General features: G+C 42.2%; 1 protein-coding gene across 1 annotated transcript in view; it reads right to left on the bottom strand.

The window, feature by feature from the left end:
* The window catches only part of CTPS1 (CTP synthase 1), a 17,116-nt gene extending 3,153 nt beyond the window's left edge, over positions 1-13,963 (bottom strand). Inside the window, exons 1-13 of the mRNA XM_010167243.1 lie at positions 13,785-13,963; positions 13,191-13,361; positions 12,325-12,425; positions 10,806-10,922; positions 9,273-9,356; positions 8,921-9,001; positions 6,971-7,122; positions 5,237-5,369; positions 3,712-3,800; positions 2,698-2,792; positions 1,984-2,046; positions 1,081-1,124; positions 254-361 (exon numbers count right to left, since the gene is read on the bottom strand). Of these exons, the coding sequence (XP_010165545.1) occupies positions 254-361; positions 1,081-1,124; positions 1,984-2,046; positions 2,698-2,792; positions 3,712-3,800; positions 5,237-5,369; positions 6,971-7,122; positions 8,921-9,001; positions 9,273-9,356; positions 10,806-10,922; positions 12,325-12,425; positions 13,191-13,361; positions 13,785-13,950 (1,404 nt within the window). The 5' untranslated portion in view covers positions 13,951-13,963. The remainder of the gene's footprint in view (positions 1-253; positions 362-1,080; positions 1,125-1,983; positions 2,047-2,697; positions 2,793-3,711; positions 3,801-5,236; positions 5,370-6,970; positions 7,123-8,920; positions 9,002-9,272; positions 9,357-10,805; positions 10,923-12,324; positions 12,426-13,190; positions 13,362-13,784) is intronic.
* Between the last annotated feature and the right edge of the window lie 10 nt (positions 13,964-13,973).

Genomic DNA, 13,973 nt, shown 5'->3' with positions numbered 1-13,973 from the left:
AAAAGGAAGGGATTTCATAAAGCAAATGCCAAACAGTTCACACAATGATAAGTTTTATCAAGCTCATATGAACAGCATCCATCAGAACCCGCTACTTTTAGAAGGGACCGAATTCACTGATCTTCATTTCACTACCAGAACAAAGTCTACACACACTGACCATTCACGGAGGCTTTAACGTCCCCAGGCCTCAGTTCCTCATACCCACCATACACACACATCATTCCCAGGAAACGCTTCCAAAAGAGGTAAGAAATGCCTTACTCATGATTGAGTTCTTGGTTTGGAAGAGTGTTCTTCTCTTGCCAAGCCTCATGGTCCCACCCATTTGTCCAGGATTATGTTCTGGCATGTCTATGACCTGCAAAACGCATTCAGAGAGGGAGGTGAGAATGAGGGAGGAGTAACAGTCCCAGGCAGACTCTGAAATATTAAAGGGAGGAAAAAACCAACAACCATACAGAAAACAATCAAATCACCCCGAAGAACATTGTCTTGACAAGGTAAACCAACAGAACTAGATTAGTTAGCTGAGTTATTCTAGTAGAGACTGTGCAGAACATACGGAAGGTTTGCAGGTATTCAGGAAGCTTTAGCACAGGAAACGGTCTCCGTCAAAGCCTACACAGATCCCACGCACCAACACTGTGCTCTTTACTGAACTACATGTTAAACAAACAAACAAGCAAGCAAGCAAATTTACAGAAACAAATCCCCAAATCAAAATCACTTTTACTTTGACAAATAACTTTGTAAGTTGTTTTTCTGAAATCTTTTTTTCCTTTTGAGTAGCATTTTAAATTGTAGAAGCCAATCATTATGGTGGGCCCTGGACGAGGCACACAGAGCCTGCAGTCTGAGAAATGCAGGTTCAGAAATCTGTCCACAAATGTTCTGAGGAATTCCTGTCTATGTTAATTTCTGAGATCATAATTAAACAGTTATGCAGTGGAATCAAAGACATTTTCTTTTCAGATTAGTAAATGATGGAAAATTGACTTAAAAGCCACAAGACAACAATCCAAGCTCTTAACTGTCTAGCACAGTAAGGATGTTACAAGCAAGTTGCCATGAACTCACCACTGGATGAGCAGTTTTGGGGTCAAATTCTGTCGAGTTGGCATCTGCAATGTTACATTCATCAATTAGAAACACAAAGTCCCTCATACAGTGACAAACATCTACAGGACATCCCCTAGGTGCAGCTGCATCTTGTCCTTACACTTCTGACAAGCAGCAGCAGAACTGTGCAGAGCCACTCACCTGCACAGAGCTGCCAGCTCAGCCCCTGACAGCACAAACAGGAGCCTGTCAGCACTGCCTGACATGAATTTCTGAGACTGCCTGGAGGTTGCAATCTTAGGACAACCAGTCTCATGCAATTGATGATGAAAGTGAGGGTCATTCAGGAAAAACCAGCTTAGAATATTTTAAATCAAGCCAGAAGTACTCCCAGAAGCACATTTTCCCTACCTTTGTTACTAGGGAAACTCAGAATCAGGTTGAGAAACTAAATTTAGCACTCTGTAAAGCAAGTTTTGACAACAGGGACCCAGTCAATTCAAGCAGTGGAGCTCAGAAAGCAATTCAACTCACTGAAATAGGGAAAACTGCCTTGTCGGCTGAATTGCTTTTTGGTCTTCATTCCCACTGGCTATAAGTGGAAATTAGGATGTCCAGCAGACATAGACACAACTTCACCTAGGCGTTTTATTCAGAAGCAGAACCTCAGTTCAAGCAATAGGAAGTTTTCTGTCATTATAAGCAAGCCTTACTCCACTGATTTTTATTTGAATAGGATAACGAAATTGTTCTTTTTCCTTGGAATTAGCAAGGAAGATGGGGGATTTTACAGGTCTAGAAAAAAAAACAAATCCACCTACCAATAAAAAATTAAAAATTACAGATATTAAAAAAAATTACAGGTATTACTCAAGCAATCAGAGAAATGACCAAAACCCAGGAAGGGTTTTGTGCAATTACCTTGCCAACCAAGAACACTGCGTGCAAACTCCACAACTGCTAACTGCATTCCCAAACAGACTCCTGCAGAAGGCAAGGCAGAGAACATGGATCAAGTGAGGACAAGGACCACTGAGCCCATACTGCAAAGCACACACACCTCCACGGAGCAGTCCCGAGCCAGAAGAAAGGTCTTTGAGGTCCCTTTAGTCTTGAGTCAAAGGAATGATCTTTAAGGTCCCTTCCAACCCACACCATTCTATGATTCTATGAAAACCTGGATGAGACAGACTTTTGACCAGGATTTAGAGGTCTGTTCACTCTGTACCAAGTAGTTCTGACAAGTTTTACTCCAAACCTCCCTTCCCCATCTACTCTGCTCATACATTTCCAGTCTCTCACAATGTCCATTTCATTTCAATGCAGTCACAAATCTCACTGTCCCAAGATCACCACAGCATCCTCTGAAACTTCCTCTGAGACTCCTACCCCTTCATTACAGAGATTCCACATCATCACATCCCAGCCAACCCTGAGCACTTCAGAGCTCAGTGCAGATGACGGCTGCGTCACCCAGTTAAGCTGAGCACAGATCATTGCCTTCCTCAGCCAATTATCTTCAAAATTGCATAGACACTAATGAAAATCAGTAAAGCTCTTGCTGCAGACCAGTTAGGCTGTTATTCAACCTCTTTTTTTCTTTATTTCTTCTTATAGATGAAACACGTTTCTTACCCAAGAAGGGTTTTTTCTGTTTTCTTGCCCAGGAAATGGCTTGAATTTTGCCTTCTGTCCCTCGAACACCAAATCCACCAGGAACCAGAACGCCACTGCATGGAAATGTAAAGATTCCATTCACACAGGGCTCACCAGCATGGTTTCCCCCACCCACGTACCACCTCTCTCTCATAAAATCTTGGACTTGCAAGACCTCACTCCTGAAAAGGACTTTATAGTGCACTATGTGGCAAGGCCTGTCTGCAGCACAGTTTCCAGATGACTTCACATGAGCCAACCCATAAAAATCACACAGAATTTTCAGGGAAACATTTCGTAAATGCAAATTTTACCTTCCCAAGAAATCCCAAATACGATGCAGGTTACAATGCTAGAATGGTTCATGTTGCATGATCCACACACTCTGCAGCAAACATGTTTGCAAACACATCACCCAGCGAGGCCCGGGCTGAGGAGGCTGCTGGCTGCAGTGTCAAGCTGTCCTAACTGAAGGCACAAGGACACTGAATTCTGCAGGAGGTTCTTTGTTTTCCTGGGATCAGCCAAAGCCTGCTTCCCTGAGGGATAACAAGCCCCATTTGTTTTCTGGATTAAGTCTTGGTACTCCCCTAATCCTAATGCTTTTTCCCTTCTCACGCTTTCTTCCTCAAGAACTTTATACCACATTTACAGCTTCCATCCACTCTCTTTGGCTTTAACAGCCTTTGCCAGCACCTACCTTTTCCCCTCATTTCCTCTCAGCCAGTCTCCCCATTAAGCCTGTGCACAGCCTCATCTGCTTGATCATCTCCCCTACTGCTGTGTTTCACAAACTCCCTCACTTATTTAACAATTCCCCATTTTACATCTTATTCTAAATTTCACTGAGAGGTATTTGGGGCAATGTCAGGAGTGTGCTGGTGCAGTGCCTCAGAAAACAGTCTCCAGTGAGGCTCTACATTCCAAAATTCTCAGTAGCAGCAAGGTTATCAGACATGCTCCAAAGAAATGGACAGAGTATGGGAGTCTTACTCAGCACCACACAGCTTCTGCCATGCTTCATGGTATCGGACAGGTTCTTCCTGCAGAGTATCTGGCTCCAAGTCAGCAGAGTCAATATACTGGGAAGAAATCCAAAAAAAGGTGATGAGATACTGCCACAAGAGTGTAAACACAGAGTCTCCTTAATTCTCATTAAATTAAGAGATCATTATTCCTCCTGGATACTTCTGGATTTTTTTTCCTACTAGATACTTGCTTATGTTTTTTCTGGGTTGATTTCCTGTTTGCTAGTCAACAAAACTGCTTTCCTCCACCATCCTACTACCAGTGCACAAACAGAAGCCAGGTTTTTTCTGTCTTCCCCTCTCTGCAGCTCTGCTGTGACACACGGTAAGTCCATGAGACCCAGACTCATTAAATGTGAAGTCTTAACAGAAAACAGTGAGATAGAAACATGTTGCTACATAGACAGAAACAACCACACAGTGAGAAAAAAAAACTGTCTCATAAAATATACATCATTTAATTTTCAAGAGAGACTGAAGAACAAATAGGATATGGTGAAATACAGGCTGTTGTAATTAAAGGATGTTGTGACCAATACTGCATATGGAAAAAGCCTGCAAATTTTCCAGTTTCTCATCTCCAACATTCCAGTATCTCTGAACTTCTGAACGTTCTGGCAGTCTGTTAACCCTTTTGAACAACCATTTTTGTCTCCCCCCCCTCACCCCTCCAATAGTTGGAGGCTGCTCAGCAGTTCTTTCACCCAACAGAAGATCTCCATGCACAGGGCTTGCAGATCCCATTCCCCTCCTGAACCATACAAATACAGCTGTGTCAGGAACTGCCCGTAGATGCATGTGCAGAGTTTACCCTTCACCAGTCTTACTTGTTTTTCTTCTTTTCTCCTCTACTGATTTTCTAAGTTGAAAGGTAACCCAAAAGTAGAACAGTGCTGTTAAGAACCAAGCACCTATTTCCATGACTCACCAGCATCATGAAACCACTGGGCATTTAAAAAGTGTATTTAAGTGAAAGTAAAATTTCTGACAACAGATACATACTTCACATCTTCACAGCATCTAACTACCACCAAGACCCTTAAAAGCAACTGTGCACCCAAACCAGCATCAAAAACTTAATGAAGCCTGAGGCAGAAGCATCATAAAACCTGTGAGTACCACAAGGATAATGGCAACAACCCTAAAAAAAGGATCACTTCCAACAACTGTCAGAAAAATTAAAGCAAATGGTGACCTCCTCAAATGTATCTGCTGCACCATCACAGTTCAGCACGCAACACTGAGCACTGAAGAGTTCCCATCAATTATAGAGACACCTTGTGTATCTTACAGGATGAAAGGCTGGTTTGCTTTGAAGCTGTTTTACGCCTGACAACGGATGTTTTGATGTTGTAATCCAAGGACAACTTTAAAGTTCACTGGCTGAACCAACTCTTCCTCACTGTCTAGGGGTTTGTGAAAACCTTAATGAAGATGGGTAGCACCGTGGGTGGAAGGAGTACGGCGGGGAGGAATTTTTTTTTACCCACCTTAATGTCAAGTTTGTGGTTGATAGCCAGTGCAGAATGCTCCAGTGCTTTAATGACAGATGCATAGGAATCTGAAAACTTGGTGTATTTGCCAACAAGCGCAATGGAACATGTTTCAAGGAGACGGTCGTACCTAAACAAAATCAAAACACGAGGGTTATTTCATTGTTAACAGGAAATGAGGGCAAGAATCGCTTACATTCTATTCAGCTTTTCAAGTAACAAACAATTTGGCTCTGGAAAGTCTGTCCAACTAGAGAGATGACGACTTTGGAAGAAATGACCTTTTGTTAACAATTATGATTTAAAAACATCAAAACAAGATTAAAAGAAAGAAAAAAATGAAGGAGAAAAAGAGTTGTAGAAAATCATGTATAAATTAACTCATCTTTTATGCTGAAAAGCCATTTTGATTAGATCTAAACTGTCTTTTCAGGAAGCTGCATTAAATTCCAAGTCTGCAATAAAGTATTAAGAGAAAGGATCAAAGCGAAACTCTGCATATGTTTAAACTGTACAGCATCTTCCCACATTGCTTCTGACTGAGGTCACTTCAGCCGCTAGAAATACAGAAAAGGACTTGCACAGTCCTACAGTCGTTCTGCCTCCGCTTCAATCCCCAGTACCTGGCAGCACGGGATTTACACAGCATTCTTGGCTACAGCCAAGAGATTGTATAAAGTTTTATTTCAGAATTGCAAAGTACCTTCAACTAAGCTGGTTACCAAGTGCTTTCCCCATCAAAAGAAAATGTTCTTGACATTGCTTGTGTCAGGCATATGAATAAAGGGAAACATCCAGATCTTGAAAGTTAATTTCTTATAAGGACAAACATATTTAAGGCTTCAGAAAGGACTTGAATGCCGACTGAAGAGACACAATTCTTTATTTCCGCACAAAGATTGACTCTATTCCCCACAAGAAAAAAAACCCAGTGTCCCAGAAGTCTCAGACAGAACAGTTACAAAGCAGTTGTTTCACTTGCTTGAAAGCACACTCAAAAGGTACATTTTAGTGACATTCCTGATGACCCTACATTTCAACACGTTGTAATGTCACTGGGGGTTTTTTGTATAAAAAGGGAGGGTAGAGCTGTCCACCCTCAATTACTCAAACTGGCTTTTGACGTAGGATGCTACCAACACAAGATAAGGAACTCAGTAACATTACCTTACAGGATTTTATGGAGAAAGGCTGCGAGTTAGGGTTGTTCATCCCAGAGAAGAGAAGGCTCCAGGGAAACCTTAGTGCAGCTTTTCAGTACTTAAGGGGGGTTTATAAGAAAGATGGGGACAGACTTTTTAGTAGGGCCTGTTTTGATATGACAAGGAGAAATGGTTTTAAACTGAAAGAGAGGAGATGTAGACTAGATGTAAAGAAGAAATTTTTTACCATGAGGGCGGTGAGACACTGGCCCAGGTTGCCCAGAGAGGTGGTAGTTGCCCCATCCCTGGAGACATTCAAGGTCAGATTGGATGGGGCTCTGAGCAACCTGATCTGGTTAAAGATGTCCCTGCTCACTGCAGGGGGTTGGACTGGATGAGCTTGAAAGGTTCCTTCCAACCAAACCAGTCTGTGATTCTCATGTTGAAGAGTTTGGTTTTTTTAAAAAATTCTAAGCACACCGGAACACTTGAGGAACATGAAATAACACTTGTCACCTAATAACCAACAACCAAGAAGGAAAACTAATCTGGAATCTTAACTCAAACAACACCCAGGGGTGCAGCTCACCTGTCAGCCATTTCCTTCCACTTCATGAGCATCCTCCTGGGCTGCCTCTCAATGGGAAGGTCAAGCCTGTGACGGAAGTAGTCAACAACTCCCTGCTCCTCTAACAACAGAGGAACCCGATATATAGAAGAGACATCATGAACACAGATGACCTGTTCATAAAATATGAGTGTCATTAAAACAGATCTAAGTGCTTGTGCAATTATTTTTAGACAGATATTCTGAGAGCTGCTGTCTCCAGCAGACAACCACATGATGACCTAAACTTCCAGGAAATAACATCTGTTGAATAATGTAACATATGAATAGCTTAATACTAGTTTTCACATCTTTGAAAAGCTCATCCTTCAACACTTCCCAGGTCTTACTGCTCACTGGAGCTCCTTGGAAGGGCTAGAATACAATAATCTAGCAGTAAGAAAGTTACAAGTTACCCTGCAAGTTACATGAGCACGTAGCCAAGTTCAAAGAACAAAGAGACTTCTGTGGTACAGCCTGCTTGGTAAGCCACACTGAAACTACAATGAGACTGCCCACAAACCCAGCTTCCCTCTTTCCCACCAATGTCATTCTTAACCAGGGTTCTCAGTCTGACTAAAGCCCGGGGAAATCTGTGATCTCAATAGAGCAATAAATTTGACAGGCCACCCTTCATCAAAATTAGGGTTAAACAAGCATGAACAAAGAATTCTGAGGTCAATCAGGAATATCTATGTCAACAGTCCTTGTTCACCAAAATGGGCTTCCACAGAAAAGGAAAGATGGCTCTGGACAACTGTCACCTGTCCATCAAAAAAGACACTGGACTTTAAGGATCAAAAATATACTGGCACAACTATTTTTAAATCCTCATTTCTCCTGACTCACACGAAAGCAGAGTTCAACACTGCACCAGTAAAACCTCCTAGGCTGCAAATTCTCCTCCTTTACAGTCAATAGCATTTACTTCTCAATTCAAGGGCAACTGCAGTCAGAGAAACAACTATGTAAAACTGCATTAGAGTTCCTGGAAAGTGACTGACAAGAGCCAACTTACTTTCAATTCCTGGCCAACAAGAGGTATGTACTGTACTGCTGAGATATCAGTATTAATGCCAGCATTAGAAATATCTGAATGTAATACTTCAAACTACAAGACTTTAATAAAAATGGCTTGACAGAGCCTGGAATTGTAAAGTGATACTCAGTCTTTCACAAAAAGACAAAATTTTTTCAAGCTCCAGCTGGAGTGGAAAGTGCTAATATTCAGCCTACTGACTGTTTGATTATTTTCCAAGGTCTACCTCAGACTATGCTACGCAGAGTAGTCTCAGTATAAAACGAATCATGCTAACATGGAATTTTTGCATACCACACAACATTCAAGTGAAGCAATGCTTCTGTTAAATACCACTTCAATTTTTCTGTGTAATCTCTCCTCACGGAATCTTGGGCAGAAGAATTATATCATGAAAAAAGCAGTGTATGAAATACATTCATGTATCCTTTAAACCTAATTTTGGGCAACTACTCTTTAGCTTCTAGTACTGAAAAATCTCATCCTTCTATATTCACAGAATGAATGTGGAAGGAAAACTAAGGTCAAAAACAGCTAATGAGAAAATACCTTGGATTCCATAGAATTTTCTAAGGCTAACCACCTGATAAGAAAACTTGTGTGCTCGAATAAAAAGGACTATTTTCGCAACAGTTACCTTGGATTCCATAGAATTTTCTAAGGCTACGCTAACCACCTGATAAGAAAACTTGTGTGCTGGAATAAAAAGGACTATTTTCGCAACAGGTACATGTGTAAGGAATGTAGGTAAGACAAAGCAGCAAATGAATTATTCAGCTAAAAAAAAAGACACAGACAGAAAACAGAAATGCTACACTCAGATAAAACCCTACTCAGCATTTGACAAACAGCTAGAATATTTATTGCAAGGAAGTGCAGACAGCAATCTTTACCTGTTCTGGTTCAACATGACAGAACATGGAGATCTTTTCTTTTACTGAGGTATCCAGTGGAGTGGAGCACCTGCAAACAATCTAACACAACAGCAACATCAAGGCTGTGAAGCAAAACAGAAGTACTCAGACATTCACATGACAAAGCTCTAAATAAAGCTGCCTTTCTGCAGTCTCCATGACTTGGGAAAAAAAAAAAACCAAAACAAACCAAAAACCTACAACTCCATTGCTTTTACTTGTTTATAACCAACACAGAACAGCTCTCAACCCAAGCATTATTTAGACGAGGATGTTGTTGCAACAAGCCAGTACTGCATCTTTAAATTCAAAGCCATGCAGCAAACCTTACCAGATCTGGTGAGAGACCAAGACCTCTGAGCTCACGAACACTGTTTTGGGTGGGTTTAGTCTTCTGCTCTCCTGTAGAGCTTGGCTGGTCAGAGAAGAGCAGAAGTTGGTATATCAGATTATGATGATAAGTAGCAATGATTCATCAGGCTGACTGGGACTCTTGACCCCATTCGTCTTGTAAAAACTTTGACCCAGTTCTTAGACAATTCACATGAACTTTAAAGACCCCTGTACACTATCATTTTAATCCCAAAGACTGAGAGCAACTGTCAGAAATCAGAGTTCAAGTCTGTACACTAAGTAGGTAAGAATTACAGTGCGGGAAGGAGACAACAGACATCCTAAGGCTTTTTTCCACTGCTCCCTCCAAATACCTAATATTTCATATTTCTAACTTTTTCTCGATAAATCACCTGGCCTGGATAGAAAGGGAAAGAAAGAGGAGAATGAAGATTGATCTGCACTCCAGTAATTATCAAGTTGCTCTGTCAAATCCAGTTCTGAGACAAGGAATACTCATGTTCTCCAGTACTGTTAATGTAACCATGGATTAATTTTTTCATCAGTGATTCCTGTAGTAGATTTTTTTGTTTGGTTAATTCTGTAAATTGCCACCAAAACGAAAGCAGGTAATACAGCTGAGGTTGTATCAGTCGTTATATGGCATAAAACACCTTCATATGTTTTTGATATTAACTGCATTTCACACCATCTACTTGCCACATAAGGATATATTGGCTGTTTTTGTGATTCCTAATTAACTGATTCTTATCACAGCACTGCTTCATAACACCTTTTCTTAGTTGAGTCTCTGAACCAAGGGCAACTGCTACTCAGATTGTTATGGCTCACACAGCAGTCAGATGTGAGAGTCTGAAATTACTGTTAAAGATCAAAACACACATTAAAAATATTGCCTAGGAGAAAAAAAAAAAAAAAAAACAACAAAAAACAGCGTATGTTTCAAAACACAGTATTATGTTTTGAAATTAAAAAATTAATCCAACCTACTTAATGAACTACAGCTAATGGAAATCTTGTGGAAAAAAAACAAAACCAAAACCAACCCACCACACAGCAACAGAGATAACAAAGAACTCCAGGAAGAACTTGGAATATGATCTTACTAGTAAGTCCAAGTGGCTGTGAAGTCTGGCTCTGTCACTGAAATTTGTATTAGCTTTGCAGAAATGAAAGGCTATGCAAATGAAGGGAAACTGAAAGTTTTCAACCCTAGAAAGCAAGTTTACCTGCAAAAGCCAGGAGACAATTCCATAGAGAAAAACAGCAGCTAACAACAGAAAACTGCATTTGCTGCAACTCCCAACTATTTGTTATACATTTACACACTTTGAGAAGTTTCTGTTCACTTCTTGGGAACCTTTTTAAATATGTTACCACGTTATCTCTGCATCTCTTCCACAAGTTGATATATAAGTGACTATAGATCTAGCATTTCAGAAACACGCATTTAGAAAGCAAGTTTTGAACTGGGGATGCCCCTGACCACCAAAACATTTTAGGCCCTTACCTGGGGGACTAGACTGACATGAATATTACAAAAATTCTCTCTTTTGGCTTTGAACTGGAACTGGCGGAAAGCTTCAATGAAAGGCATGCTTTCAATATCACCTACTGTCCCACCAAGCTGAAAAATACAAAGACATTTAGAATTTCAAACATCATCTACTGAATTTGTGTGCTAAAGCATATTAAAACATAAAAGGACATGAAAACATCTCCCCAGCACCTCCCTCTGATTCCCTAAAGGAGCATCAACACCAATATGAAAAGCAGGATTTGAAAGTTACTTCTTCCACAGCCTCCAATTTACCCCAACTATTATTTTACCTCCATGATTTCCCCAAAAATCAAAAGACACAGGAAAAATAGCTTCTCATATGGGCAGCACCTCTCCATTGACATTAGCTTTGCCTCTATTCCCTTTTCAGGGAAAATATTTATGTGTTAAAATTATCATTTATGAACATTAGGTGGCACTGAGAGGCAAAATTTCTGTTAAGTTGTAGTAACTATACAGAGTGGTTTTGGACACGTGCGGGAACAGAGACACAAGGCATTCTTCAGAGGACTGACAGCCTCCCGTGCGCGGTCAGACAGTGCCTCCTAGGTACTTCAGGATCCAGGCTTGTGTTTCTTTACAGTGAGGGTGACAGAGCCCTGGGACAGGCTGCCCAGGGAAGGTGTGGAGTCTCCTTCTCTGGAGACATTCAAGACCCGCCTGGACGCCTTCCTGTGTGATCTCATTTAGGTTCCTGCTCTGTCAGGGGGTTGGACTGGATGATCTTTCGAGGTCCCTTCCAATCCCTGACACTCTGTGATTCTGTGAATCCTGGAACAGAAACTGGCACTCAAGTAGCAGGGAGAGTCCCAAGTCACCATGACCCAGGCACTCTGGCACTCTCCTTCTCTCCTCTGTCAGCATATCCTGCCAGCCAACTCAGCAGCACCGTCTCAGAGCCTTCACCCTACTCTGTCTCCTCTGGCAGCAGGACGTGCCACACAACACACAGGAAACTGCACGAGGTTTGTTACCACTAACTTGTGCCGCTACCTCTTCTAGGTCTGTGCTTGAACTAGTCACTCCAAGGCTCCCTTTCCTGCTAAGGAGGAAAGACAACTGCTTCCAGAGGGTGATTTACCTACCCTCCCTCTATCCACCAAGGAAGAAGAGGGCATAGCATGATTAACTCAGTCTTTAGAGTTACACTTACAAGAGCTAAAATTCATTCTATGGACTAATTCACATTGCACTAGAGAACAAAGCACCTCAAAAACAGAACTGTCCAAGACCTACATCTTTCTATGTGTGGATTCAGACACAAAGCATTAAAAAGATGAGACCAAATAAGGGAGGCTAGCAAGGGAGGGATTTTTGACCAACTCAACAACATGCAAAGTTGAACGTTACTGTAAAAAAAAATTACCATGCAAAATACGCCTGTAGTTCAGTTTACTTCATACAGGAATCAAAATGTTTTTGTGGTTTTTTGTTTTTTGTGGTTTTTTTTTTTTTAAGAGCTACAAACCTCAATCACACAAACTTGGGGTTCAATGCCATCTTCATCCACAGGAATTCGCGCTTGCCTCATTACCCATTCTTGTATAGCATCTGTGATGTGGGGAACAACTGAAAAAGAAACCCAGGCAAGGGTTAAACCCACAACCCATGCACATTTCTGCCTCTAACCCATTAGAGAGCAAATTATTGAAACTAATTAGCCATATCACTTCAGCACTGATTTGTGTCTTTAAAGCAGTATGCATTTTTGAAGTGCTAATTCTTGGCTGTGATTTTAAGAGAAGTGTCTTGGCAGGAAATGTAATCCTGCCTCAATTTAAACACACGTACGCAACATTTCCTTTAAGCTGCAAGATTCAAGTACAAACAGTTCTTTGCTCTAAGCAGAGAGAGTTACTCTGTTTTAAACTGTCTGTAAAAGTCCTCATCCAAATCAGCTGTGGAGAACGCTTAAAAAGGAAAGGGAACGATCCAATCCTCAAAGATCCTTTGGGTTTTCTAACGACACGCCAGTTATCCAAAGCAATAAGCATTTTAACCAGCTAACAAACAATCCAGAGGCGTATTCATCTGAAGTCTGTTCACATTTAGTATTGGCTACGTTAGACAGCTGGACCCAAGTCCACCATACAGCCCCAGAAATATTGCTGAGCACTGGGAAGTTTTGAGGAGCTTACAGGTAACCCGAGTCAGTATGCCATGCACCGCTACACCTGCCCTGCTGCATCTTCTACTTCCCCTTTTAAAAAGCAAAAAACACGACAAGGACAGAACATAACAATGACCTCAAGTCAGGATAAAATGCAAAAGCGTCCAACCAGGACAGAAATACAAAATCTATTCCTAAGCATCAGGGTTGAAGCCTCACATCACCTTGGACAGTTTTGCCAAGATAGTCTCCCTTCCTCTCCTTGTTGATGACGTACTGGTAGATCTTCCCAGTAGTCAGGTTGTTGTCTTTGGTGAGTCGGATATCAAGGAAGCGCTCATAGTTACCAAGGTCCAGGTCCACCTCCCCTCCATCATCCAGCACAAACACCTCCCCTGCGGCACACAGGAAAGAGCACAAGCGCACACGTCAAGGGGAAACGACCCACGTTAGCAACTTGCTGGTTTTGCCTGTGACAGCTGGAAGAACTCAATGTAAGGAAACAACTCCTTTGATTGCTGCAGCAAGTGCAGAAGTGGCAAGTAAAACTAAAAGCCTTATATAAGAGAGGACTACTACACCGGGGAGTGCATCCCTCAACCAGGCAGCAGTGACAACGCCCGGCGAGCACATCTCTGCTGCCTGCTGGTGCCACCACCAGCCCGGACCCACGACAGGCTCAGCCTGCAGCTCCCACACGCCAGACCCAACAGCAACTCTTCCTCCGTGCAAAGGAGCCGGCTCCTTCCAGGTCAAGCCAGCCCCGGGACCCGAGGGCCGGCTGTCTGCTGAGAGCTCGGCCCCGCGGCGCCACTCACCGTGCTCGTACGGGGAGAAGGTGCCCGCGTCGATGTTGATGTAGGGGTCGATCTTGATGGAGGTGACATGGAGCCCGCAGGACTTGAGGATGGTGCCGATGCTGCTGGCGATGATGCCTTTGCCGATGCCCGAGATCACCCCGCCCGTGACCAGGATGTACTTCATCTGCCCCGCTGCCTGGCGCCGAC

Source organism: Antrostomus carolinensis, unplaced genomic scaffold (assembly GCF_000700745.2).
Source record: "Antrostomus carolinensis isolate BGI_N321 unplaced genomic scaffold, ASM70074v2 scaffold21254, whole genome shotgun sequence".
Lineage (NCBI taxonomy): Eukaryota > Metazoa > Chordata > Aves > Caprimulgiformes > Caprimulgidae > Antrostomus > Antrostomus carolinensis.
The sequence above is the reverse complement of the archived record's forward strand: the minus strand, read 5'-3'. Positions and strand labels throughout refer to the sequence as shown.